The sequence below is a fragment of the Amborella trichopoda genome, chromosome 12, assembly GCF_054954075.1.
Source record: "Amborella trichopoda isolate Santa Cruz 75 chromosome 12, AtrichopodaSantaCruz75HAP2 v2.0, whole genome shotgun sequence".
NCBI classification, from domain to species: domain Eukaryota; kingdom Viridiplantae; phylum Streptophyta; class Magnoliopsida; order Amborellales; family Amborellaceae; genus Amborella; species Amborella trichopoda.
In genome coordinates, this window is record NC_142347.1 from 34,137,218 (window position 1) to 34,164,228 (window position 27,011).

At 34.9% G+C, this 27,011-nt stretch overlaps 1 protein-coding gene across 9 annotated transcripts in view; it reads left to right on the forward strand.

Moving 5' to 3' along the window:
* The window catches only part of DG1 (Tetratricopeptide repeat (TPR)-like superfamily protein), a 53,188-nt gene that overhangs the window by 11,153 nt on the left and 15,024 nt on the right, over window positions 1–27,011 (forward strand). For 7 of the 9 annotated variants that reach the window (XR_016046274.1, XR_016046276.1, XR_016046275.1 and 4 more), the window contains exons 3-5: window positions 10,964–11,045; window positions 11,225–11,416; window positions 11,529–11,642. Coding sequence is in view for 4 of the 9 variants with exons in the window: in XM_006841053.4 (XP_006841116.1) it covers window positions 10,964–11,045; window positions 11,225–11,416; window positions 11,529–11,642 (388 nt within the window). In the remaining 5 variants the exon portion in view is untranslated. Of the gene's footprint in view, window positions 1–10,963; window positions 11,046–11,224; window positions 11,417–11,528; window positions 11,643–11,794; window positions 11,987–27,011 lie in introns of those variants that run through there. The other 2 variants (XM_088854292.1, XM_088854290.1) reach the window with 2 other exon arrangements.

A 27,011-nucleotide genomic window follows, 5' to 3' on the forward strand; every position in this document is an offset into this window, starting at 1 on the left:
CCACCCCATTTTTGATGGTTTTTTCACGGCTTCTTGAAAATCTGCCAGTCTTTGGATTTCTTGCCAGAGTTTAATCTATTCTGTGTCAAATTTGAGGCATTTTGAAGAAAATCGTGTTCTTCAGAAGATTGTGGAGCTTATTTGTTTGATTAAACAAGGATTGTAGGTCGATTTTTCAAGAAATTGTGTTATTCACACGTTCCCGAAAAGCTTGAACATGATCTGATTTTCAATCAAATTCGGTCGATTTAAGTCAAATTGAGGTATGTATTTTGATCTTCATTGTTTCAATTCACAGATCCATCCGTACCATGATTTATCATTTCATTTTTTTTTTTTATGAAGTTTTTTATGAATTTCATTGTGGTTTTCACGGCGTTTTGGAGCCACTATTTTTTCAATTAGGGCCTCGATTTTGAACTATTTTCTGTAAATTTTGGGACGTTTTGAAGCAAATAATTTTCTTCACAAGATCATAAACTTTATTTGTCTGATTAAATGTGAATTCTAGGTCAATTTTGCAAGATACGTATGGATACAATCGAGGATTTTTTGAGTAATTATTTTTAAATGATTTTCCTGAATAAAATTGGGGATTTTTACAAATATATGCTCTTGATACGTACAGTATAAGAATACAATTTTTTTCGATTTTTTGTAATTATATTCAATTTTATGTCATGATTTAATAATTTTCATGGGAAAAAACTTGCTTTTATTCAATTTTATTATCAATTTTTTTAATGCAATAAAATGCAAATTTTTTGCATTGTTATTTTTTTAAATTTCATGAGAGTTGAGAATGTAAATCTTTTGTGTAGAATTAAAGTGTGCTAGTTTTTAAAATTTTATGCATGTATGTTTAATTCATGTGTCTAGAATTATTGTGTCCTATTTTTTTGAATTTTCTGAATGTATGTTTAATTCCTTTGTATAGAATTATAGTGTCCTATTTTTTAAATTTTGTGCATACGTGTTTAATTCCTTCGAGTAGAATGATAGTGTCCTATTTTTTAAAATTTTGTGCATGGATGTCTTATTCCTTTGTGTAGATTTATAGTGTGCTGTTTTTTTAAATTTTGTGCATGTATGTTTAATTCCTTTGTGTAGAATGATATCGTATTTATATCCTTGATTATTATAGGCTCGTTTTTTGAATGATATAAATGAATGGTTAATAGACATCCAGACAGGAAAATGACGTCTCAGAATTCACGTATTTTTACGAAGTAATGAAAGTATATAAATGCACCACTCCAATTTTTTTTTTAGAAACTCAAAAAACACTTTATTTAGAGATTTTTAATGATTTTTTGAAATATTTTTGGGCCAAAATCCGCCGATTCGACTGATTCTCCAATTCGGATTGTTGATCCACTGATCCGCCATGGTCTTTGGGGTGACCGATCCGGGTCGCCGATCTATTTTTTTAGACCTTGAAATATACTATTACTTAAATAGACATAATTTAGTTAATAAATAGTCGTCGTCATCATCATCATCGTCCAAGCCTTATCCCAATTAATTGGTGATGCAGTGAAACAAAGAAATTCAAAATTCAAATTACAATTTTATTATTATTATTATTTTTTTGAGTTTATCTTTTAAATTAGGAGGTGCGCAGGGATAGGTGGGCATTGAGTTTGTGCGTGAGTTGATATTTATGGATTGGGTTAGGTAGTTTAGGAATGTAAATAGGATAAGGTTAAATACGTCAGATCCAGAGCAAGTTAGATTAAGTGCAAGTTAGGTCCAGAGTTTACAATGCCACCAAAAGCGTCCAGAGTTTACATGGCCGTGAATCAAGCTAATCCTGCTCTGACTATGGATGATCGTTGGGGAGAAATTTTGACTAAAGCCCTAGAGGATTTTCAAACTGAAGTACGCAGGAGATGCAACGGTTGGATCAGAGGTTGCAGCGGTTAGAGAACAATCTTCATTGTGAAGCGGTTAGAGAGCAATCTTCATTGTGAAGAAGGTGCTCGTAGCCACATTCATCTTGTACCAGTAATTCCACAACAAATCGAGAATGTTGATTTCAAGCGTAATGAAGAAATTTACAGGATAAATCCACATCCTATAGAGCAAGAACGAGATTTTGATATTAAAATAGATCTCCCAAAATTTCATGGTCAAAAGTGTTCATCTATTGGATATGGTGCTTCTTTGGAGCTGGATCCATCGCTAGTTAGGAATAATTAACCCAAGCTCGTAGTCAACAATTACTCTTGGAAGCTCATGGTGGGACTTCATCACCAACTTTTGAGAAAGTTCCTAAAAGATATGAGTTCGATAAGCTCGAGGTTGAGCTTCTCACAATCCCGGGAGAATGATGCAGTGAAAAAAACAATTCAAAATTCAAATTATAATTTTATTATTATTAATTTTTTTTTGAGTTTATCTTTTAAATTAGGAGGTACGCAGGGATAGGTGGGCATTGAGTTTGTACGTGACTTAATATTTATGGATTGGGTTAGTTAGTTTAGGAATGTAAATAGGATAAGGTTAAATATGGTTAGTTTAAGAGTATAAATAGGATAACATTAAAACGTGAGGTTTATCTTTTCAACAATGGGTAAAACGTGGGTGGTGAATGAGTTAATAAAATTTGGTCTCGTGAAGAGATTATTTTGGGGTGTATTCCCTTGTAGACCTTGAGAGAGAGTATATTCTCTCAACCTTTCTTGTTTATTTTTATTTTTTTCTGGTGTTATTTCTCCTTGCATCAATTGGTATCAGAACATCAATTTGCATCAATTGGTATCAGATCATCAATTTGCATCAATTGGGGTCGGCAACTTAAATCCCATTCTTCCCTTGATATAACATAGGTTCAGAATTCATGAAAAGATATGACAAAGTTTTACGCTAGCAGCCTACCTAATGCAATCCGCATCTTTTACCCGGGCTTGGGACGGGTTAAAGGAAAGTTTAAAGTCCTCGCCCTTCTTAGGCCTAATTAATAAACAGTCATTGCCCATTTTTGGTGTGCCCATTTTCTATATAAATTTTTAAAATTTTTAATAATATTTCTATGTTTTTATGGAATTTTTATTCATTAATTGAATATTTGTACTTGATGCACTCAGCCAAGGGTCTTTTTTTGTGAAATTTTACCCCCTAAAAATGAGGGAAAAGGTTTTGTATTATTAGATAACAATTAGTAATATATTATTAGTACCATAATACAAATATATCAATGTATTACTAACTATAGTAAACATATATTATACTATAAATATGTTAATAATATCGTGGCAGTGTAGTATTATTAGTTCAAATATTTATTAATATATTATTCACCATAGAGTACCATATTTGTACCATAGTATAGATGCATTAATAATGTACATTAATATATTTATTTTTTTTGCAAGTGATACGCATCAATGTCACTATCTTACTAATACAAGTGTCAACGATGTTCTTAAAAATTAAGATGTTATTTTATATTATTGTTGTGTGTCATTGCTGTCTGTGAATATTTTATTGATAAAAGGCCAATGGTGTTTCTTTAAAATTTAATATATTACTGGTACAATAGCACAAATATAATAATATACAATGTTAATATATAATACTAATAGTACCATTAACCACAGTACAAATGTATTGAGCTTTAATGTATTACTGTTGATATGTGTGTCAATGCTGTCAGTACCAATATATCATTAATAAATGGGTCAATGATGTTTCTTTAAACACTGATATACAATTGATAGTAGAATACTAATACATTAATATATTATTAACTATCAAATACCAAAATACAAAGTTATTAATATAATACAATTAATTATAGGTATTGCATATTATGAGACCATCTTTATACAAGGAGATCACAATCACTTTTAGTGATTGGATCTGAAATCCAATAGATAGAAGTGTCACAAACAATGACGCATCCTCAACCACCCAATTTCAAATCTAACAGTCAATGAGAATTGTGACCTCTTATATCAAAAGTAAATGGTATCATTGTGTACATTTGCTTAACTACAACATAAATGTATTGAAATATTGATATAATGACAATAGATGTAGCAACTTAAATTAATAGTACAATGGTCTCTCTCTCCCTCTCTTCATTCCACATGGCTTCTCTCTCTCTCTCTCTCTCTCTCTCTATATATATATATATATATCCTGTCCCTCTCTCAACTCATCCCCTTACCCCCATATCCTAGGGCAGGCAAGGTATCCAGGCACCTGCCTATCCACCTTGGGGGCTAGGACCCCTGGCCATCTAGGCGGGTCGAATCCGCTTCTTTGAACATTGAGCAAGATGAAAGCAATGGTTTCAACACTTAAGAAAGCCAGAGTTATCATGGTATTCATATACAACCACGTATGTGGTGTTGGCCATAATGAGGAGCTTCACAAATGACAAGGACTTAGTGAGGCCTAGGGTGATTAGATTAGCCACCTCTCTTTTGTTTTTATAATCTAATTCAACCTAACAGGCAAGCTGAGGGCCATTTTTTGTCTCAAGAGTTGGTTCAAAGCAAGTAAGCCAGGACAACAAGTGGGAAGAAAGTGGCTGAGATGGTTTTGCTAAAGGTTTTAGAATGTGGTTGTCCATACCCTCCAAGCACATCAAACTTTTAGTTGAGGTTTTGCCAGGCAATGGAAGGTTTCCAAGGAGGAAACTAGGAAGAGTTCTGGATATAATGAAAAACATTATTATCCTATTTTGAAGATTGGAACTCACAGTTAGAGAGGCCCCTTCACCTAGCAGGGAATTATCTCAACCCTGCTTATTTCTATGATAATCCTCAAATTGATACTATGGGATGTTTAATGTCTACAATCAACAAGTGCTTAACGAGAGTCATGCCTAGTATAGAAGAACAAGACTGAGAGTCGAGGGAGCTGGACATGTAAACATTATCAATGGAGACACTTGGTGCATAATTGTTAACATAGTTACCGGCAATGGGTGTGAGGGAAGCTTCTGGGATTGGAGACAAGAACGCGGGAGTGAGGGAGGCTCGAAGATCCGTAGTTGAAGGAATGAGTGCATGCATTGTGAGGTAAAATGATCAAGAACACTAACAGTAAAGGAGCGTGTTCCATAACAGCCTAGGAGTGAATGCTAAACTGAATGGGATTGTGGTCCATTGAGCTTAGGGGCGAGGCTCCCAAAGATCACTTATCCATGTATTCTAGTTCTGCTGCGAGTTTAATTGAACAATTATTTAAGCAAGTTTCACACTCAAAATTACTTGTGGGTCCATTACAAAAATTTCACACCTACATTGGCCTGCCTACATATGCCCATGACCTCATTTTTGGCACCAATTGGTTGTATTTGATTCCTCCTTGACAATTTATATTTAAGAATGCTGCAATAGATTGTTTCCAACAAAGAAACACTGCGATAGATAAGCTCTTCTGTTGGGGGATAAAAAGGAAAGATATTGCCACATATAATTCTCAATAACTGTCCTTCATCAAAGATTTCTAGGTCTCAATGATATATAGATGAGTGAGACCCTCACATTTCCAAGCATGTATGTTATTCCATCACCTAGGTCTAATAAGGGTGAGGACCTTAAACTTTCCGTTAACCCATACCAAGCCTGAGTAAAGGAGGTCGATTGTGTTAGGTAGGCAGCCAGTGTAAAACTTTACCACATTTTATCATGAATCCTGAACCTATGAGTGGAGGAGCATGATTCATGTAGCCGACTGCAAATAATTAGGATAAAGCTTAACTGATGATGATGGTGATGATGATGTTATTCCATCAACTATAAGGCTATCCCATGAGTGGTTCAATTCGGGTGACGGACACTCAAAGATATAGAAGTTCTTTGAGAGGTGGATAAGACCCAATGAACTAGCCCCAAGGAAGTTAGGCCTATTGATCATGACCTCATTCCTCGATTAGAACCACTATACAATATCATTTCTATCTCCTTCCATCTTCTTCCTCTCTCCTTGCCCTCTCTTGTTGCCTTGCTTTGCAACTATTCACAAGTCACGATTCACAAGGTGTGTAAAGTTGTAAACTTTAAAATATATAGGAAATCATGGCCTTTAGAAAGTTTTTAGGTCATAAAAATTGGAGATCCATACTTCATTTTGTATGAACCTGACAATGTGTTGGTGAAACTCACTCCCAAAGTGGAAGATAATCTATTCCAAGTTGATGGAATCGTGGTTCCAGTTACTCATGGAACCATGATGTTGGGCATATGGATTTGTATCCCATTAGCTCAGGATCTAGTCCCTCGATTTCCCGGATCGAGATCCCTAAATCAAGGAAATGCCCAGAATTGAGATCTTGTGTCTCGGAGTGCCAGATTGAGCGTCAGAAGCAGGAGCAACCCCCATCTTAGAAGATCCAAGCAACTATGATTGGTAATAAGGTAGAGAAAAACACTTTTTCGTGGTAAGTTTAAAATTTGCTTATTCATGATTTGAGCGCTTGGCTGTAAGTCTAACTTCTAAGATCTACTTTGATTTCTGATTATAATTATAAACTATTTATACGCTATTTGTTTTTATGAAATATTGTAATTTAGGTTCATGGTGGACCAATCACTGACAAAGTTCTAATCACTTCTAGAGGATGGCTCTAGGCATAATGAGCTTGACATGCTGCTCATCTGGTTGTGATAATAACTTTAGTTCCTTTGAGTTGGTATTTCTTAACTTATTTAATTGATTGTCCGTTCAACTAATATTATATTTTGATTTTTTGAGTTCTAATCATGCATCATGCTTTGTATAATATATACATAGAAAAAAGAGAAACATACTTGAGCTGAATGACCTTGTTTTCATTCATTATAATGAGAAGCTTAAGGAACAATATCTATAATGTGATGTAATCGAGCCTGGTACTGTCAACATTTGGATGTACATGCGAGAGGCTGGTCGAGCTGCAAATGATAGATTATTCCCCATAGGGGACTTTGACTTGGGGCCAAGTTTATGGGATAACTAATAGGCCACATGGGGGCCACGAGATCTCAATCTCGAGGGAAGAGATTGAAGAGAGTGAGGGAAGGGGATGAGGAGTCAGATTCACAGGATAATGTGGAATATAAAGAATGTATGGATGTTGGAGATGACTTTGATGATGATGGCATGGCATCATCATTAGATGCATTAGATGTATTGATACCGCTGTGGACATTATTGGTATTAATGATGAAACTCAATTGCCAATTTGAGTTCGTCATATTTGGATGAATTGTTTTTGTTTACACAATTGGACTTATGTGTTTTGTTGGTTATGTAAGTTGTGATTTGTGAGTTGTGACATTCAGTTTGTTGGTGGTGATGAACTGATGTAGAAATTTGATTTTGAGGATACGGGTCCCTTTCATTTTACTTTTTTATTTTTAGTTTAAGACTTATTGAATATTAATTTGACTTTGAGACTCATGTTTCCCCTTTTCTAAGAGTAGGGTTTTGTAATATCAATTTGGGGTTTTTGGTATCTAATTCAATCCCCCAAACATCAATCGTAGTGCCTAGAATGCCCATCCAACAGAATTGGATGCCCACCTAGATGTCCACTCTGTCATCTAGGCAGCTGAATTGGACTTCTTTAACATTGGTTAGAACAACACTTTAAGTTATTCCCCTAACTGGGAAGTATAATATTTCAAGGAAGAGAACTCTTTTATATTACAACTAAATAGATCATGATGGAGTTTGTGAGGTTATATTTTCTATTGTAGTTTTAGAGAACTTTAAAGAGAAGAGTGGATGGTTTAATGGATTGGCACCATTTAAAAATAATAATATGTTGTTTATGGGTTAAATATTTGGATATTGAAGTATGAAGCTGTGCTATTGAACATGAATGGTTATTCTCTGTAGACATCTGAAATTTGATCAGTTCTTGAATTTGATCATGAAATTGTCATCCCAGACCACAATAGAGTCCCTAGACTACACATAGAGGCTTTTCCATGCACCCTTTGGTCCTAAGTTATTGGAATGCCATCAGAAACTTAGTCAAAATTTGTCCCTAGTCAAACTTTACCTGGAATGACTTAAAACGTATGTAGCTCGTAGGGAATTTAAGGGCATGTTAATGGTCCAATTGCATCAATTCTATATATCGTTTGAAAGTTATGATTATTTATTGCACAAATTCTAAAAATCCATTTTACTTTGGTGTTTGGGACATCTTGTGTTGGGTCATGTGCAACATGTACTTGTTGGGGATTGTGGCTTTTAAAGGCTTAGAGAGCATGTAAATAAAATGGATTATGCACTTCAGTGGAAGTATATGCGTTTGACTTGACCTAGGATTAGACCATTTATGGCCAAAGTCATGTCCAAAACCCTTAGCCCTGGGCATAAACATTAGTGTTGAGGTTTTATGTGGGTCGTCCTTTGTTGAGGTCGAAGTCGGAGAGATGCCCAGGGATGTTGTTTGTTGGCCAGGAGAGCTTTGTGGTCTCTTGTGTGTGGAGGACGTGCCCATGAGAGTGAAGGCCAAATCCTCAACCAAAACTTCTACATGACATTTAGACATGACAAACGTAGTGGGCCTAAAGTTCCAATGGGCCCTACACCCCAAAATGAATTTTAGATAAATAAAAAGAATTTTAGTAAACCAATAAATATTTTTCTCTCTCTAAAATAAATCCAGAAAATTAATTTTTCTGGATGTTAAAGTCATTTTTCACTAAAATAAACTATCCAAAGAGTTATAAAAATTCATTTTAATTATCTAAAATATAATTAAAATATAAGTAAACATATTTAAGAAGATTTGATGGGAATTGAATCGGAAGAGTTAGGAATATCACAAGTATACCGTGGGATCCATCCTTTCCAGAAACCGCATCTCATTGTAATGTTCTCAAACTGGCCCAATAGTTCCCATGAGCCACAATCCTTCGCAAGGATTCGTGCTTGGACTATCAAAGTGAGCCAATAAATGAAGGAGACACAATCTTCGCCCATGGATTACAGGTTCCTCCCTGCAGACAAGTCTATGCCCCATTTTAGTACAATACATCATGGGTCCTAACAAAGTCCAGTGTTGCTGGGAGACATCTCTTTAGCACATGTACATGACACACCCGCTCACAAAGGGCTTCTCTGACGGCTATCTGGTGTACATGCCGTGCAATGACAATGATGAGGATTTGGTCCTTGTTCTCTTCGGCCAACTACTGCACACATGGGTCACACCCAGTCCCTTGGCCTACCAACTTGGCAACAACGTCGACCTTATTAAGGGATGACCCCACATCGAAACCCCTATTGGTTGTGCACAAATGCCTAGGTTTACGGGATTTTAGACATCAACCTAGCCATAACCCATAAAAAATTAGGTGAGTCACGACATCAGTGATGCCTCTTAATCCACCTTGGACCATGCCACACAGTCCATCCGGACTATGCTCCCACTGGAGCTATCACGTCACTATAGTCACATTTTTACGTGCTCATAATGTCATTAAATGCCACATAACCCCAACACTTAAATACCTCTAATTTAGGCATCGTTTCCCTATGTATCCCTAGTTTTCCTATTTTAAACCTAAAACCTAACTCCAAGAACCCTAATTTCTCTTCCTAATTCCTTCCATGAATTTTAGGACCCTATCCCCCAGGTTTCATAGACATTATATTTCATCCTTTACATACCGCCTAGATCACCTTTATATATACTTAATCTCAGTCATGTAGCCTTTTGATTTGATCTCAAGTATTCTCATGCACTCATCTTTTGGATCCATTTTGGATCTTATACATCAATTTTGTACGATTTGGCTTGTTCTTGTCTTGAGTTCTGTAACAAGGACCATGAAGAGATATGCTTTGTTAGCCTTTCTTTTATTTGACTTAATTCTCAAGTAGAATTTTTCTTTGATTTCTTTCAAATCCTATATTTTATTTTGAGCTGCTTTAGTTCAGGTTTTGATTATGAAGTGTTTTACAAGCACACCTAGGTGGCATTCAGACTAGTGATAGCTCTGTATAGTTTCTCTACTGAATCGACATGAAAAATTATTTCACTCTCCTTCAAATTTATTAAAGAAGCTTATTGTCAAACTTGCCTCACTCCCAATGGGAGGGAACAAATTTCACTTATAAACACTGTGTCATGGTAATGTAATGTAATTACCTGGGCTTCAGGGCTCGCTCCTTGCTCGTGGAGACTTGAGCCATTAATCGATGAAATTGCTAGCATCACTGGATCCTTAAGAATTTCCTGGAGGCATGTTTTCAGGGAAGCTAACGCTGTGGCTGACACCTTAGCAAGGGATGGTGCAAGCCTCAATCCTTCGGCTACTTAGAAGTCTTTTTCCTCCCTTCTAATTGTGTCACTGTAGAGCTATTTTTAAGTTTACTTTTTACCCCTTTTGGGGTCTGTAAAGGGCACCTGCTAAGCAGGCATGCAATGAGTTTGTATATGTGTTTATATGCACGTGTTTTACTCTGTATCTTCTTTCTCCATCAATACAATTGTGAACATTATAAAAAAAACACTGCATCATGGTCTGGGCAAATAACCTTTGCTGTAGTAATCACATATTATTTTCTCAATATCTTGTATCAAAGTGATTTAAGTTTAAGACAAAAAATGGGGATGATATGATGAATTTTAAGACCAACATACCTTTGATAGAATAGCTTTGTATACATAAACTTGTGGCGATTTGTCTGAATGAGGCTAGGGCTAATTGATATGAATTTATTGCATTTTTTGTTTGTCACTTGTTAAGAGCCATTGTAACTACACTAAATATGTCACCAAATAATTCATTAGGGGTACATAAACTAAATATGTCACTGATGTGTTCAAGTTCTTTTGCTCTATGTTATTAGTGAATGATTTTCTCAAATAAATAATTATGCCGTCCACCTCATAAGTTTTCAATATTGGAAGTAAAATTCAATTTATAAAAGCTTTCACCTGAAATTATATTCAACTTGCTGGTGGGAAAGCATTTGTTCTTGATAGAATCTTGTTATACAGGTTTGTATATACAAAACTCTTGGCTGTACTAGGAAAGGCAAGGAGGCCTAGTGAAGCTCTAGACATTTTCAATGAAATGCGTGTAATCTTCTGCTCACAACATCTTTGATTCGAAATTTGCTTTGACTTGACTTCGTTTAAAAGAAAAGTTTAGTAAGTTCCTTTGGGTTGATAGCTTTTTTACAAATCAGTAACACCTTCAATTGTTTGGTGAGCGATACCTAACTTATAATTTGAGTTTTGCATGGCTGCTCTTTGCAGGAAGATTATTTCCTTTACCCTGATATGGCTGCATACCATAGTATTGCTGTAACGCTTGGGCAAGCTGGTCAGGTCAAGGAGTTGTTAAAAGTTATTGACTATATGAGACAGAGGCCTTCAAAAAAAGCATTGAATGTCCAGCGCAAAAGCTGGAATCCATGTTTAGAACCAGATGTGGTCATATACAATGCAGTATGTTTGCCTTTTGGTCCTTATATATGGTTCAACCTGCCATACATCAGTTCTTGTATTGTTGAGTTCATCTTATTGTGAGAACTGGTTGATTTTACTGTCTTTCTATTAGGTGCTGAATGCTTGTGTCCCATGCGGAGATTGGAAAGGAGTATTCTGGGTGCTGGGACAAATGAGGCATAGTGGGTTAAAGCCTTCTGGAGCAACTTATGGGCTTGCTATGGAGGTAATTTGAACCATTTATTTTGCTTTGTAGCTAACAACCAAGAAAATATTGAATTATTCACTTGTGGAGGAGTTTCCCTCGTGCTTTTACTTTTTTGAAATGCAAATACTGCTGTTTGTTTATTTATCTGTTATTTATTTTTTATTGTATAGAAAAGTCCCTTGGGGTTAGTGTTGCAGCTGTTGCTTGATGTCCAATTTTGCATAAGTACTGTGATCCCTGAAGGCCACTCCCACCAAGCTTATACCATAGTGCTACTTTAAAAAGTAGAGATCTGTTGCATACATGTAGTTCTCATCTAAGTGATTAAAAAAAAAGAAGCAGCTTGAATTCACCTAAAGAAATGGGGACAATGTGTTTGTGATTTTCAGTTAACATAGACTGTCCATGTGGTGGATAGTGGATCTTGGCATTCAAGAACTTAGATTCATTTTTCTGGAATTGCTTATTTTTTGAATCAAATGTGCAAATTTTCAGCCCAAAAAATTCCTTCTAGCCCATAGTTGTTGGGGTTGAAGCAAATCAGGAGCAGGGGGATTGTGAAAGGCTTGAAAGTGATAGTGTATAGAAACCAAATCCAAGGTATACCAGACTTTAAAAGTTGAGACAAACTTGATGATACAACTCGATTTTCCTCGCAAGTTACAATACATATGGCACTTTTATGCCTCAACTACATATGGCACTTTTATCCCTTCTATACACTCATTACATTGAGGATACAACTCACTTTGGATCCATTGTCGGCAACAACACAAAACTACTCAAGGAGATGAAGTGTACAACTTTAAAAGTAGTGCTCTTGAAAATTCAGCACTATGCAAAATTAGATGTAAAATTATGCATCAATTTTCATCATATGACTTTATCAAATCATGATCTCCACATTACAATCACATGAATGCTCAAGCAACCAAAATAACATGATCATGGGAAGCCTTTGAGATCTCATATTGCCCAGTACACGGCCAAGGTCTTGGCTATGTAACATAGTGTGAAATGCGATGGCCAAATTCACTCTATCAGAGTAATGGGAAGTCAAGCTTCTTGGATCTACATTTTTTCTGGATTAGAGGGGTTTGAAAATCTGGGATCAAACTTTGTTGGGAAAATCGTGGGAGAAATGTAGGCTTAGATCACAAGATCAAGCTCAAAATGAGTAGGCATGCTATGGAGAAAAAATCAGACATAGTTTCCCTTGAAAATTCTCAAAATTGCTCCATCAATTTTGTTATTTAATTGACTGATCTTGATCCCAAAATCCCAGAAAATTTCTGTCAATTAAATCCTATAAAACTCATAGAAAATCTCTTAGAAAAACTATCTCAATCAAAGATAGATCACTCCCTTAATCATAAGGATCAATTTAAGATCAAGCACTCATGAATTATGGAGCTGTGAGATGGAGACATCTTTCTGTAAATGAGATTATACAGCTCGAGTTATTTCAAAATCAATGGAGAAAAGAGATGATCGTACTCAATTTGAGTGCCTTATATTCGCTTGATCATCCTCTCGCTTGATGGAGCTTGAATTGAGCTTTAATGGAGCTTAATTCAACTCTCTCACTAGGTCTTCTTCTCCTCACTACACTCGAATCTAATCTGACATGATGAAGAGAAATGAAGAGGAAAGGGGCTAGGGCATGCCACTCTAGAGTGAGAGAGTGGGGCGTGCCACTCTAGAGAGAGAGACAACGAGAGTTATGTGTGTGGAGAATGAGAGAATGAGGGGATATTTATAGGCTTCTAATATAGAAATGCTTCTAGATTGGTGAATCATGGCCATTCATGTCAGCAATCTGTGGCACAATGAGAGACTTGATCTTAGTCTTCCATCCACCATCATGCCATTTTGATGTGTGGTAAGGATTAAAACACTATTATCCTTAATTTATTCCATAGTTAACCCTAAATTCCCTTTATAAAAATGCCCATGCTCTTTTCAATAATCAAGTTAGAAATCAAGGTTTGAGGCATATACCTAATTTGGCACATTTTCCAGAAAAATTCAAATTTGAAAGTTACCCTCCATTTTAAAAGAGTATGTGTAGCCAATCATATGGTGCCACATGTCTGAATTAATTAAGTGCACATTTACAATTGTCTTTAGGATTTCAATTGTAATATCAAACCCTATGCCCCTTCTGGAAGGGCTCACACATATGCACAAAACTCGAATTTCACTCTTAAAATATGTGTATAAATTCCAATTTTTAATTTCTAAAAAATCCACCAAAATTCCATTAGTAAATCACTTTTAATAAAACTAAGGTTTAAAAAAATGGATCGGTGACCTGGATCGGCCACCCCAAAAACCGTGAGGGATTGGTGGATCAGCAATCCGGATCGGAGAATCGGTCAATCTCAGTAAAAAACAATTTAAAAAAGTCACTAGAATTTCTCAAAAATTTAGTTTTTTAGGTTTCTAAAAAAAATAGTGGCAATTGCATTATGGTTGTTCATTATTGTATCAAAAGTATGTAAATACTGAGAATCTGTCTTATGTTAAAGTGTTTTGTTGTCGATTAAGTTCATTTTATCTTCAAAATGAAATTTAAAATGCAACTTATAACAATAAATGGATCTCTCTAACTGATTTTTTTTTTTTGGCATTAATTTAATTTGACTTTTAAAAGAAGCCATATGGAACAAATTTAGTGGAATAGGCTGTTAGTAGAGAGAGAGAGAGAGAGAGAGAGAGAGAGAGAGAGAGAGAGAGAGAGAGGTATTTCATGTGGTAGAGTAATGAAGCCCGAAAGAAGTCCCACATCGAGCATTTAAAGAGGCAAATTCCTTTATACAAGTCTTAGCCACCCATAGTAGTGTATCGGCATTAGTCACATGTGCAGCTGCATGCTGACCTATGCATACGTAGGTGTAGGAAATGATTGACTAATGAGTTGTGGTGACTTTGAAGAAGCAATAAATTATGGGGTGGGACATTGTCCATTTTTCAAAAACTTTTAAAAAATTTTATACTTAAAAAAAAAATTCAAAAAAGGTAAGCAACATGGGGCGGCCGTTTCAGGCCGGTTCAGTTCTGATAGAACTGGTCAATTACTAATAGAACTGATTGGTTTTGTCAGTGAGCCGGCTAGTTCAGGGGGGACCTGATTTGTTTTCGATATATAACGGGAGCGTGAAAATTAGAAATCCAGATTGGAATAGGCCGATGCAGATAGGGAATCATCGAAGCCGATTTGATTCCTGTTATAGATCAGGAACCGGTCAGGTCCCCCCCTGAACCGGCCGATTCACTGACAGAACCGACTAGTTCTGTTAGTAATCGGTTGGTTCTATCAGAATTGAACTGGCTTGAAATGACGGTCCCATATTGCTTGTCACTTTGATTTTTTTGAAAGTTGCAAATTTTCTTAAATTTTTTTGAAAAGTGGGTAGTGGTCCACCATATAATTTATGGCTTATTCAAAGTCACCACAACTCATTAGCTTAATGTTGTCAGATTCGCTTTGGAGTCTTTATCGGTTTAGTGAGAAAAATGAAGCAATTCGGTGCTTCGGCCGATTTGGGCGAAGACTTTAGACTTCTTTTTTTTTTAGTATAAATAAATGAGATATTATATATAAGATATATACAAATTATAAAACATAAAAAATATTTTTGTATAGCTATTTCTTTGTTGGCCAAAGCATACCCGAATCTAACCAATGCGGCTTGAATCTGATTGAAGCGGTGTGATGACCCTAAATTCAAAAAATAAAAATATATATATAATAAAAAATAAAGTAAAATCAAACAAAATAAAATAAAAATAAAAATAATATCCATAATAAAATAATAATAATAACAAAATAAAATAGTAATAATAATAATAGTAAGTGACAAATAAATAAAAAATAAAAATAATTACATACAAAAAGAAATAATTTTAAAGGATGGTCCATGGTGTTAAAAATACACCATAGGACCATCCTTTTTATTTAACACAATTTAGCATAAAAAAAAAATATTAATTAAAAAATACTAGAGTGAAGTGTCCATCATTGCATACTCATTAGTTTGAGTGGCACAAAGTGGCATTCTGTGGCCCATAAAGAATGAGAGGTGGCACAAAGTGACATTAGATGGCCCATAAAGAGTGATGAGGTGGCACAAAACGGCATGAAGTGGTTCATATTAAAAAAGAAAATAATGACACATGAAGTACATGTGTCAAATATGGATTAACTCTCCCCACTTATAAATAACTTCCATTGGTCCTTAACTAAACCTTATAATTGGTTTTCTCTCTCTTCTCTCAAATGTGAGTTTCTCTCTCTACATAAGTTTTCTCTCTTATTTCAAACATTTTCTCTCTCTCCCTCATCATATCTTGCTCATATGATATTAATGATGTTCTCATAATTCTATTATGATAATATTATCATTCTTATGTATTATTATTACCTCATAATAATGTTATGATTTTAAGGATATTCTCATTCTCATGATATTATCATGAGAGTACGATAATGAGAACATTATTAAAAGCATAATATCATAATGAGAATATTATTTATCATATTATCATCAAGAGAGTATGAGAATATTATTGAAAGCATAATATCATCATGAGAGTATAATAATGAGAATATTATTAATCATAATATCATCAAGAGAGTATGATGAGGGAGAGAATAAATGAAATGAGAGAAAATGTGAAAATTATGAGTATCATTATGAGAATATGATGAGGGAGAGATAAAATCATTGAAATAAGAGAGAGAGAAAGAGGACATAATATTATCATAATATTTTATGAGATAATAATAATAAATATTATGAGAATGAGAATATCCTTAAAATTATAACATTATTATGAGGTAATAATAATACATAAGAATGATAATATTATTATAATAGAATTATAAAAACATCATTAATATCATATGAGCAAGATATGATGAGGGAGAGAGAGAAAATGATATTAATAGAAAGAAATAGAAAACTTACGTAGAGAGAGAAGAAGCTCACATTTGAGAGAAGAGAGAGAAAACCAATTATGGGGTTTAGTTAAGGGCCAATGGAAGTTATTTATAAGTGGGGTGAGTTAATCCATATTTGACACATATCTTCATGTGTTATTATTATTTTTTAATTTGAGCCACTTCATGCTTTTTTGTGCCACCTTATCACTCTTTATGGGCCACCTAATGCCACGTTGTCCCACCTCTCATTCTTTATGGGCCATTTAATGCCATTTTGTGCCACCTCACGCTAATGAGTGTGTAATGATGGATATCTCACTCTTGTATTTTTTAATTAATAATTTTTTTTGATGCAAAATCGTGTTAAATAAAAAGGATGGCCCCATTGTGTATTTTTAACACCATGAACATCATTTAAAATTATTTCTTTATGTAATTATTTTTATTATTTATTTATTTGTTCGTTATTATTACCATTATTATTATAATAATAATAATAATAATAATAATTATTATTATTATTATTTTATTTTGTTATTATTATTATTATTTTATTATGATTACTATTTTTATTTTTATTTTATATATGTATATATATATATATTTTAAGTTGGGTCGTCACAGGCAGCATCACCATGTTTCGCTTCTCTTCGGTTTATGCCTAAAATCCAAAGGCTTTGGTCTCTTCAGCCGAAGTGAATCGAATTTGATAGCACTGCATTAGCCAATCATTTCCCACACCTATGTATGCATAGGTCAACATGAAGCCTGCGCATGTGACTAATGTTTGTACACTACTGCCGGTGGTTAAGCTTTTTATAAAGGAATTTGCTTATTTAAATGCCTGTTGTGGGAATTTTTCGGGCTTCTTCACTTTACCATGTCAAATATCTCTCGCTCTGGCTCTTGGCATCAACCTTTCTTGCATATATCTCTCTCTCTTGGCATCCACCTCTCTTGCATCTCTCTCTTTTAACATCCACCTCTCTCTCTCTCTCTACGAACAATCAATTTCATTAAATTTCTCTCTCTCTCTACTAGCAGCCTATTCCACTAAATTTCTTCCATATAGCTTTTGTTAAAAGTCAAAACTCCTAAGTTAATACGAGAAAAAAAAAATTGAGTTAGAGAGATTCATTTTATTGTCATGAGTTGCATTTTAAATTTCGCTTTGACTATAAAATAAACTTAATAGGCAACAAATACTCAACGTAAGATAAATTCTCAGCATTTACATATTTTTGATACCATAATGAACAACCATAATGCAATTGCCACTAATGGCACCCAAATGGCCAATGGGTGTCCATGTGGGCTTGTGGGGGAGTCCACATCAGCCCCATGTGGAGTTGATTGGGGATGATGTCAATCCCTTATAGGATCTATTTGTCATTTGATAATTTGTTACTAAATATGGATTTTAGTTTTGGATTTTGATGGAATTTTGGAAATTCAAAAATTGATTTTTTGGCACATGTTTTGTGTCTGAAATTTGTGGTGAGTGCACATCTGCAAACTCTTCTAGAAAGGGCATAGAGTTTGATATTGCAATTGAAACCTTATGATAATTGTAATTGTGCACTTAACCACCTCATATATGAAGCACCATGTGATTGGTTGAATATGTTTACAAAATTGGAGGGAAATTCAATTTCAAATCTTTGCTATAAAATGTGCCAAATTACGATAGGGGCAAGCCTCTAACTTTGCTTTTTAAGTTTATTAAATGAATTGGGCATATGCATTTTTATAAAAGGGTAATTTGAAGTGAATTATGGTATAAATAAAGAATAATGATATTTTAATCCAATCCACACATCAAGATCGCATGATGGAGGATGGAAGGTTGGGATCATGCCTCTCTTTGTAACTATGGATGATGTACTTCATGATAGTATATAAAACCAAGTCCAATTTGCAACATAACTTTTCTTTTCTTCTATTCAATACAACAATGCTTCAATTATATCAATCTTACATCAACTTACACAATTCCAGCCACCAAACTTGGTTTCAAATACACTTAATAGGAAAATTATAACTCTAATTGGTCCATTGACTAAGTTCAATATAGAAGATATACCAAGGAGATTGATTAAACACATGATTGTACACTTGGTCTAAAACACACAGAAACATACAAAGTACATTGCTAAATAATACATGACTTTCGAATTACATTATACAATTGAAATTCATTCTCCTCTACCAAATACGAACATTATATATGTATATTTGATTTGATCATGGGAAGCCTAACATTGAGTTCATATTTTTCTGGTCTACGACCATAGCTCTTAGCTATGTATTATGGGATGAATTCAAGATAGTAATATGACGTTGGCCGATTTTGTCTCATCAAATTGAGAAGCAATGAAGCATCATATCTTCTACACTTTCATAACACATTCCATCATATCAGAGGACTTAGCAAATTGGATCCAAAAATGAGGGGAAAACATGGGAAAAAAGAAGGCTCAAATCAATATCTATTGTGGTGAGTAAAGGAATAGTATGAGCATAGAGATTAGGACATAATCGTCTTTCCAAAATCTCACCAAAAAAATCAATAAAAGAGTGAATTAATTGGCTGACGTATATCTAAAATTGCATAAAAATTCAGCCAATTAAATTTCACCAAAACACTATAAAAATATCTCTAAGCTTAGATCAATCAATTAGAAATCAAATCATCAACGGCAAAGACCAATTTAAACTCAAGATCTCATGAACAAGATGAAAATAAATCATCATACCTTGCTGTAAATGTGGATTTACAGCCATCATGAAGCTTCAAGAAAGGGCTTAATGATGATTTCTCTAAATAATCCAATATCCATGGAGCTAGAAGCTCTCAAATGGAGCTTTCATTAAGTACGCTCTCTCTAGATCTTCATTTCTTTCTTTCTTGTTTCTTTGACTAAAACTTTACTCTCATGATGGAGGAGATGAATTACTTAAGGAGGGAGTGCCAGTCATGGGATCTCTCTCTATCTAAAACTTAAGAAAATGTTTGAGAGAGAGAAGAGAGAAGAGAGAAGAGAAAAGAGGGGCGTGACTCTATAAGAGAGTTTTTCTTTCCCGAAGACTTATCAAAGAAAAGGAGAGAGAGAACATAGTGGGGCATGCCACTTCGAGAGAAAAAAGAGTTGTTTTCAAAATAAAAGATTCAAGGGGTATTTATAGTGTTTTGTGTAGAGATGCTTTAGATGTTCTAATCTTGGCCATTGAAGTATACTATTCATGGTTACAAAGAGAGACTTGATCTTAGCCTTTCGTCCTTCATGATGTCATCTTGATGTGTGGATGAGATTAAAACACCTTTATTCTCTTTTTATTTCATATTTCATTCCAAATTTTCCTTTTATAAAAAGCCCATGTTCTTTTCAAATAATTAAATTAGAAATCAAGTTTATGGACATACTCTTGAGGTAATTAGACACACTTTTCAGAAATATTCAAATTTAAAACTTTCCTTTCATTTTGAAAGAGAATGTGTAACTAATTATATGGTGTTGCATGTGTGAGTTAGTTAAGTGCACTTTTACAATTGTCTTTAAGGTTTCAATTGAAATATCAGACCTTGATGCCCCTTCTAAAAGGGCTCACACGCGTGCAAAACTCAATTCTCACGCAAAATATATGTGCCTAAATTCAATTTTTCATTTTTAAAAAATCCACAGAATTCCATAATTAAATAACCCCCTTAAAAGATAACAATTGTCAGTATGACTGTCACACCCCAAGAATTTACAATACTGTTATTCCTGAGATGTGACAGACAAAACATATATACATCTATTGATAGGACAAATTTACAATGGCGAGGTCTTACAAAGTAAATAAAGAAAGCTAGCACAACAACATTATCTTCCAAGGTTGATCTTGACTAGCACTCAAAATGAATCCGCAGTTATCCTGAAAAAATGTTTACCATAGTTTGATGAGTTTGGCTACTCAGTAAGTGATCATCATAATCCTAAAAAATAATCATGGTTAAAAGATATCAATATTTTCAAAAAGAAGATCTATTAACAGAAATGCATCAACAGTTTCACTTTCAATAAATGCATAATTAAGTATAATCCGAATAATTGAAATGCACATAACACTTTAACGGCAGTGCATAATTCAAAGGATTTCACAAAATACCCTAATGGCGTCCTAAGTAGGTCACCTATATACCCCATCAGCGTCCTGATGAGTCCACTTAATCCCTATCGGCGTCCCAGATCGGTCCACTTAATCCCTGTAGGTCCACTTATACCTCACCGGCGTACCGGATGAGTCCACTTAATCCCTACCGGCGTCCTGGGTAGGTCCACTTATACCTCATCGGCGAACCGGATGAGTCCACTTGCATACTTAAATTATTTTTAAATCTCTTTAAACATTTGAAAGCAGCAAATATCATGTACTCAACATATCACTGAAATCATTAATATGAATCTCACTAACACCATTAATAACAATCACTTTCAATAACATTTCAAAAATAACCAATCAAATATTTTGGGCTCAAATTTAGAAAGGTAGCAGTTCGTAAAGACATTCTAGCATAATTGCCAATCTAATATGTATAGAAAAACTCTTATAGAAATTCAAGAATACGGAATTATCACAATTTATGGTATGTTAATTTGCAATTAAACATTTCACAACAATACTATAATCAAATGCAAAAATATCATTTTTCAGATAATAAGGCAGTCATTTGCACATGAAATTCACAATGTCTAAATATTTTAAAACAGTAGAAAGAAATCTCACAATTTTACTAAAAGCAGAAATATCACATTTATTTCTTATAATTTGATAGTATCTAAAATTTTCTAACAATAGACAAGAAAAATAAATAAATTTATTTTTCTAAGAATTTACAGCATTTAAAATTTCTAACATAGATAAAATATCACAATTTTAATTAAAAAGATTATTTTTCAAGATAATGAGGTCATGTGCGCATAAAATTTATCGCTCTTAAAATTCATGATAATAAGCAGAAATAATTATTTCATTTTATTTTTAAAAAGAATGGATTATTTTTCGAGACAATGAAGTTACTTACAGACAAAACTTATAAAATAAAGATCCTGGACGGAAATATCACTATTTATTAAAAACATACTATGTTTCAGAAAGACGATGTCACTTACTTTAATTCTGAAATTGAGGGAGCATCCGTTTTGGATGTGGGCTTATCATATGTGTTATCGTGTGTATGGTTCATAGACCATGGTTAGAGAGAGGTTATAAATGGAGAAGGTCCAGTACAGAGAGTTGTGGTTGGGTAGAGGATATAAGCGAAAGAATCTCCTTTCTTGTTGAAGCAGAGGATGCTTCTTGAGGGAGGGTCGATGAGCTCTTAATGAGAGAAAAAAAGAGAAGCCCCTTGACCCTAAAACGCAGAGAGAGAGAGAAAGAGAGAGACAGGCTAATAAAAACGATACACCTCATATGCAAGGTGTACCTTAAAGAGGTGTTTTTATAAAACTTTAAGTGGTGGACCTAAGGTCCACTCAAGTAGAATTGAACCCTCAAGTATATTAACAATAATATCATTTATTTATTGTTAATATATATTATTGTTAATATAAAAGCAACAATAGCTTAACGGTATATTAGTATTATTATTATTATTATCATTACTAATATATATTTATTATTTTATTTATTTATTTATTTATTTTTATTTTTATTTTTGTATTTATTTCTGTTAACACCATTAATATTATTATTATATATGTATATATATATATATTTTTTTTTGAAAGTTTAGGATTGTTACAATGACAAAGGGGTCCATGGGGGTTGATGTCACCCGCACGTCACCATGGAGGCCTCCCATGGCCACGTGGACACCCACAAGCCATTTAGATGTCTCATGCAGACCTCAGGGTGTCTGTCCTTAATTGGCATTATACATAATATTTTTAAAAATTCATTTTTATTGCTCTAAAAAATCCCCCGAAATTTTAAAAAATTTTCAAAATTTCATTTAATCATTTTCCATAAAAATAAATCATTTTGGCACCATTTAAAAACTCACTCACAATGCTAATCAGGGGCTTATGATATAGTTTAGCAAAGTCAAACTTATGATTAACTCTGAATCCCCACGCTTTAGTAGATTACAGGTGCACCCTAAGAGGAGATGCACATGCATGGTGTGGGGGTTCCTCTCTTGGCATATGTGCATATCTCTTCACAGTGGATAATCTAGAAGAGCAACTTTCCATTTGCGACTGTTCATGTACATGCTATGAGAATGCCTGTAAAATGGGGATTTAGGTTAATGTCCTCTCTTAAGCTTTAAACTTTTGATATAGGGGCTAAATCACACAAAATACTCTAGTTCATATCATCACTAATCAATCATATACACAATGGCATGGCCATTTTGAGGAAATTTTTTTCGGAAAATGTAAACCCTTCTAGATGGGGTATAAGGTTTGATATTCAATTAAAACCCTATGAACAATTGTAAAAGTGTACTTAACTAACTTACACATGTGGCACCATATGATTGGTTGCACCATAGTTACCGGGTTTGCCTCCCTTGCTTGACGATCATTTGCAAAACCACAATTTTCTCGATCTCGAAGCGGATCTCATCTGAAACTCAATTTAGTATTTTGGAGATCTCGTTCCATCTTGTAAGGGAACGAGTTCCTTACAATTTAATTTCACGTTCCTAAACATTACAATATCTATTTCCCTAGTCTTATGGTTCACATTCCAGAGTGTATTGGGATTTGGATTCCAAAATAATGGAACACAAGGATCACCATATATTGCATCCAGATCCCACCAATATGGGATTGTCAGTGAGAAATGATGGAATATCTCTTCCCCCTTCAAGTGGTTGTAAAATCTTGATATTGGATGGTAAATTGCAATGCTAAGGTTTGGACGTTGCTTGCTCTCCCCCCTCCATTCTTGCAAGGTTATACAATGCTCTCGCTCCCTCCCTTCCTCCCTCGCTCCTTGTATACAACCCCCCCAAAACCTACCGCCCACCACACAACACCACAAATTCTCGCCCACTAATATTTTTTGATAATTTTACATCAATAGTTACAATATTGTATGGCAATTTTACATCAATAAATAATTGTTCGTGATCCTCAATAATGAGTACTCACCTTTATTTATTTATTTAGAGAGTAATACTAGCAACACAATTATTCCATGTATATATGGTGTTGGGTTGTATTTCGTTACACTATTTAGAATGTCATAATTTGTTTAATGAAATGATCTATCTATTATATTAATATAATGAACAATGGATTAGTTTGAAGTTCCTTATTTATTTCATAGAAGACTAAGCCTGCATGTTATTGGTCAACAATGCTGGAGCTACATTTTAAAGCCGTGGATCCTTATTCAAACCGACGCAAGGAACCCATGTTCCAAGAAAATGTAGCTCGCTCCTATAAAAGTTATTCTTCGCTCCATAATATGTTGGATCACTTTTACTGATGCGCTCATTGAGTTAAGAAACTCAAAAAGATGCCCTCGGGAATTTCGCTTCTTACGTATAAGATTTCGCACCTTTATATAATAATTCTTGATCCTATGTAAAAAAGGAGCTCGATCCCCAACACACATGGACCTCGATCCCTACCTTTGAGGCTGTACGGGCATTGATCCTTAACACAAGGATCTTCAGTATAGCTTCGATCCACCGATCGTGCCCTTGATCCCGGAACCATTCCTGTTCCTGTATCCAACAACTATGGGCTGCACATGCTCTCTCAAAATGGAGGAAAAGTTTCAAATTTGAATTTTGCTAAAAAATGTGCCTAATTACCTCAAGGTTATACCCTTAAGGTTGATTTCTAGTTTGATCATCTGAAAAGAGCATGGGCTTTTTATAAAAAGGGAATTTGAAGTGAGTTATGAAATAAATGGAGGTTAAAGGTGTTTTAATCCCATCCACATATCAAGATGGCATGATAGATGATGGAAGGCTAGGATTAAACCTCTCTTTGTAACCATGTATAATGTACTTCAATCCAGGGTATTGTGTATTTGATTGACTGATGATGATATGAGCTCAAATATTTTGTGTGATTTAGCCTTGTATGAGAAGGTTAAGGCTTTGAGAGGACATGAGCCTAGACCTCAACATGGTAAAGCTATTAGACTTTCTCATAATATGTGCATATACAATCGCTAATGCGAAACCTCTCTTCCAAGTCTCCACTGTGAAGAGATACTTGCATCCATAAGAGTGCATGTCCTTGGGGGTGCACCTATAATCCACTACAACTTGAGAATCCCGAGCCACTCAATTTGGTTGACTTTGATAAACCGAATCATGAGACCCTGATTAACATTGAGGTCATGGGTTTGTTGGGTAATACTGAGAAGACGACTTTGGATTCCGAGTCTAGTTGAATGGAGTGCTTCGATACCTAATTCAACTCCATAGGATCCAAATTTCGCTTTTAAATATTTTTCAAGTTGTGCAAAAATGTGTTAATTTGATGGAAAATGCTTAGTGACGTTTTGGGAATTTTTGGAGATTTTTCAAAATTTTTCCGAGCAAGAAATTGGATTTTCCCGAATTGTTTTAAGAAATGACAATGGACAGGCCTTAACTTTGGATTTTAAATTTATTAAGTGATTTGAGCATGGGCATTTTTATGGATTAAATGAAAGATAATGGTATTTTAATTCCATCCACACATTGAGATGGTATGATGGATGGTGGAAGGCTAGGATCAAACCTCTTTTTGTAGCTATGGATGATGTACTTTAATAGTCTAGATTGGCACATCTAGAATATTCTAAAGCATCTTTGTTCTCAAAACTATATATACCCCCTCAATCTCTCATTTTTGATACAACTTATTTTTTCTCTCTCTTCCATATTAAAAGTTTTAGGGAGAGAAATACCTACAAGAAAGAGGTACATCCTTCATATCTCGTGCTCTCTGCTCTCTCTCTCATCACTTCTATAATTTAGTGAGAGAAACTCTCCAAGAAAGTGGCGGGCCATCTAGCTTTTATCTTCTTTTTTCTGTTTTTTCATTTGAGAAAGATCCTTGTGAGAGAAAGAGGGGTGTGAAGATCTTGTGAGAGAAAACTCCACTCTATTGAAACTTGATCTCAAACTTAGATGAAATCTTAGCTCCATGAATATTTGATTATTTGACGAGATTGTCATCAAGCCCTTTCATGAAACTTTTTGATGGCTGTAAATTCACATTTACTGCAAGGTATGATGGTACATTTTCATCTTGATTTATGTGATCTTGAGTTTAGATTGTTTCTTGAGGTTGATGATTTGATTTCTAATTGATTGATCTAAATTTGAGGAGATTTTATAGTGTTTTCTTAAGATTTAATTGTCCAATTTTCTCTGCAATTTTTGGATCCAAATCAGCCAATTAATTGACTTTCTTATTGATTATTTTGGTGAGATTTTGAAAGAGGAAACTATGCCCTAATCTCCATGCTCATATCATTCCATTACTCACCAAATTGAGAGTGATTTGAGCATTCTCTTTTCCCGTGTTTTCCCCTCATTATTGGATCCTATTTATTAAGTCCTCTCATAAATCAAAATATGCACCTAACTCTCCTAGATAAATGGTGGTCAAGATTGGCTACCCCGAACAACTCTCTGTGGCACAGGTCCTTCACAGCAAATATAGTATTCCGGAAGACTCCTGGGTGCCCAAGGGGAGATCGACAAATAGGGCCTCAGGAACGTGGATGTATTTCTTGTCTTCCCTCTCCTCATTTCAGCAATTCATCTGCCTCCATCCTAGAGAAGGCACAAGAGTAAGGTTCTGGTCAGACCTTTGGATAAGCCACTCTCCTCTAAGGGACCTCTACCCCTCTCTTTACTCTCTTGCCTCCAATAAAGCCTCCACCATCACAAAGGAAATGGTCGCCTCTGGGGACCGCGGTGTCTGGAATCCCTCCTTCGAACGACGTTTAACAAAGGAGGAAACATGCCATTTCATTACCCTTTTGGCCTCTCTTCATTCCAACTTCATTGCTTTCTCAGGGGGGGAATTCTCTCGTGTGGACTCTCTCCCCTTCTGCCTTTTTTTCGGTGGCCTCCTTCTATAGAAAACTTATTCAGCCACCCACCTTTCCTCTGAACCCAGCTCGGTCCTTTCAATGGTCTGGTCCACCATTGCTCCGCCTAAGGTGCAGGCATTCAATTGGATTGGTTGTTCCCAAGAGTCCTCATAGTAGACCAGCTTCAAAGGAAAGGGATCCCGATCCCCAACAGGTGCGATATGTGTCTATGTGAGGAGGAATTAAATTCTCACTTGTTCATTCACTGTAGCATGGCCCACGACCTGTGGAGCCTTCTAATCTAGCTGTTTGGCCTCTCATGGGTCATTCCACCCTCTGTCCCGGCTCTCATCTCTTCTTCTCTTGTCTCTCATTGGCCAAAGGCCGGAAGATTT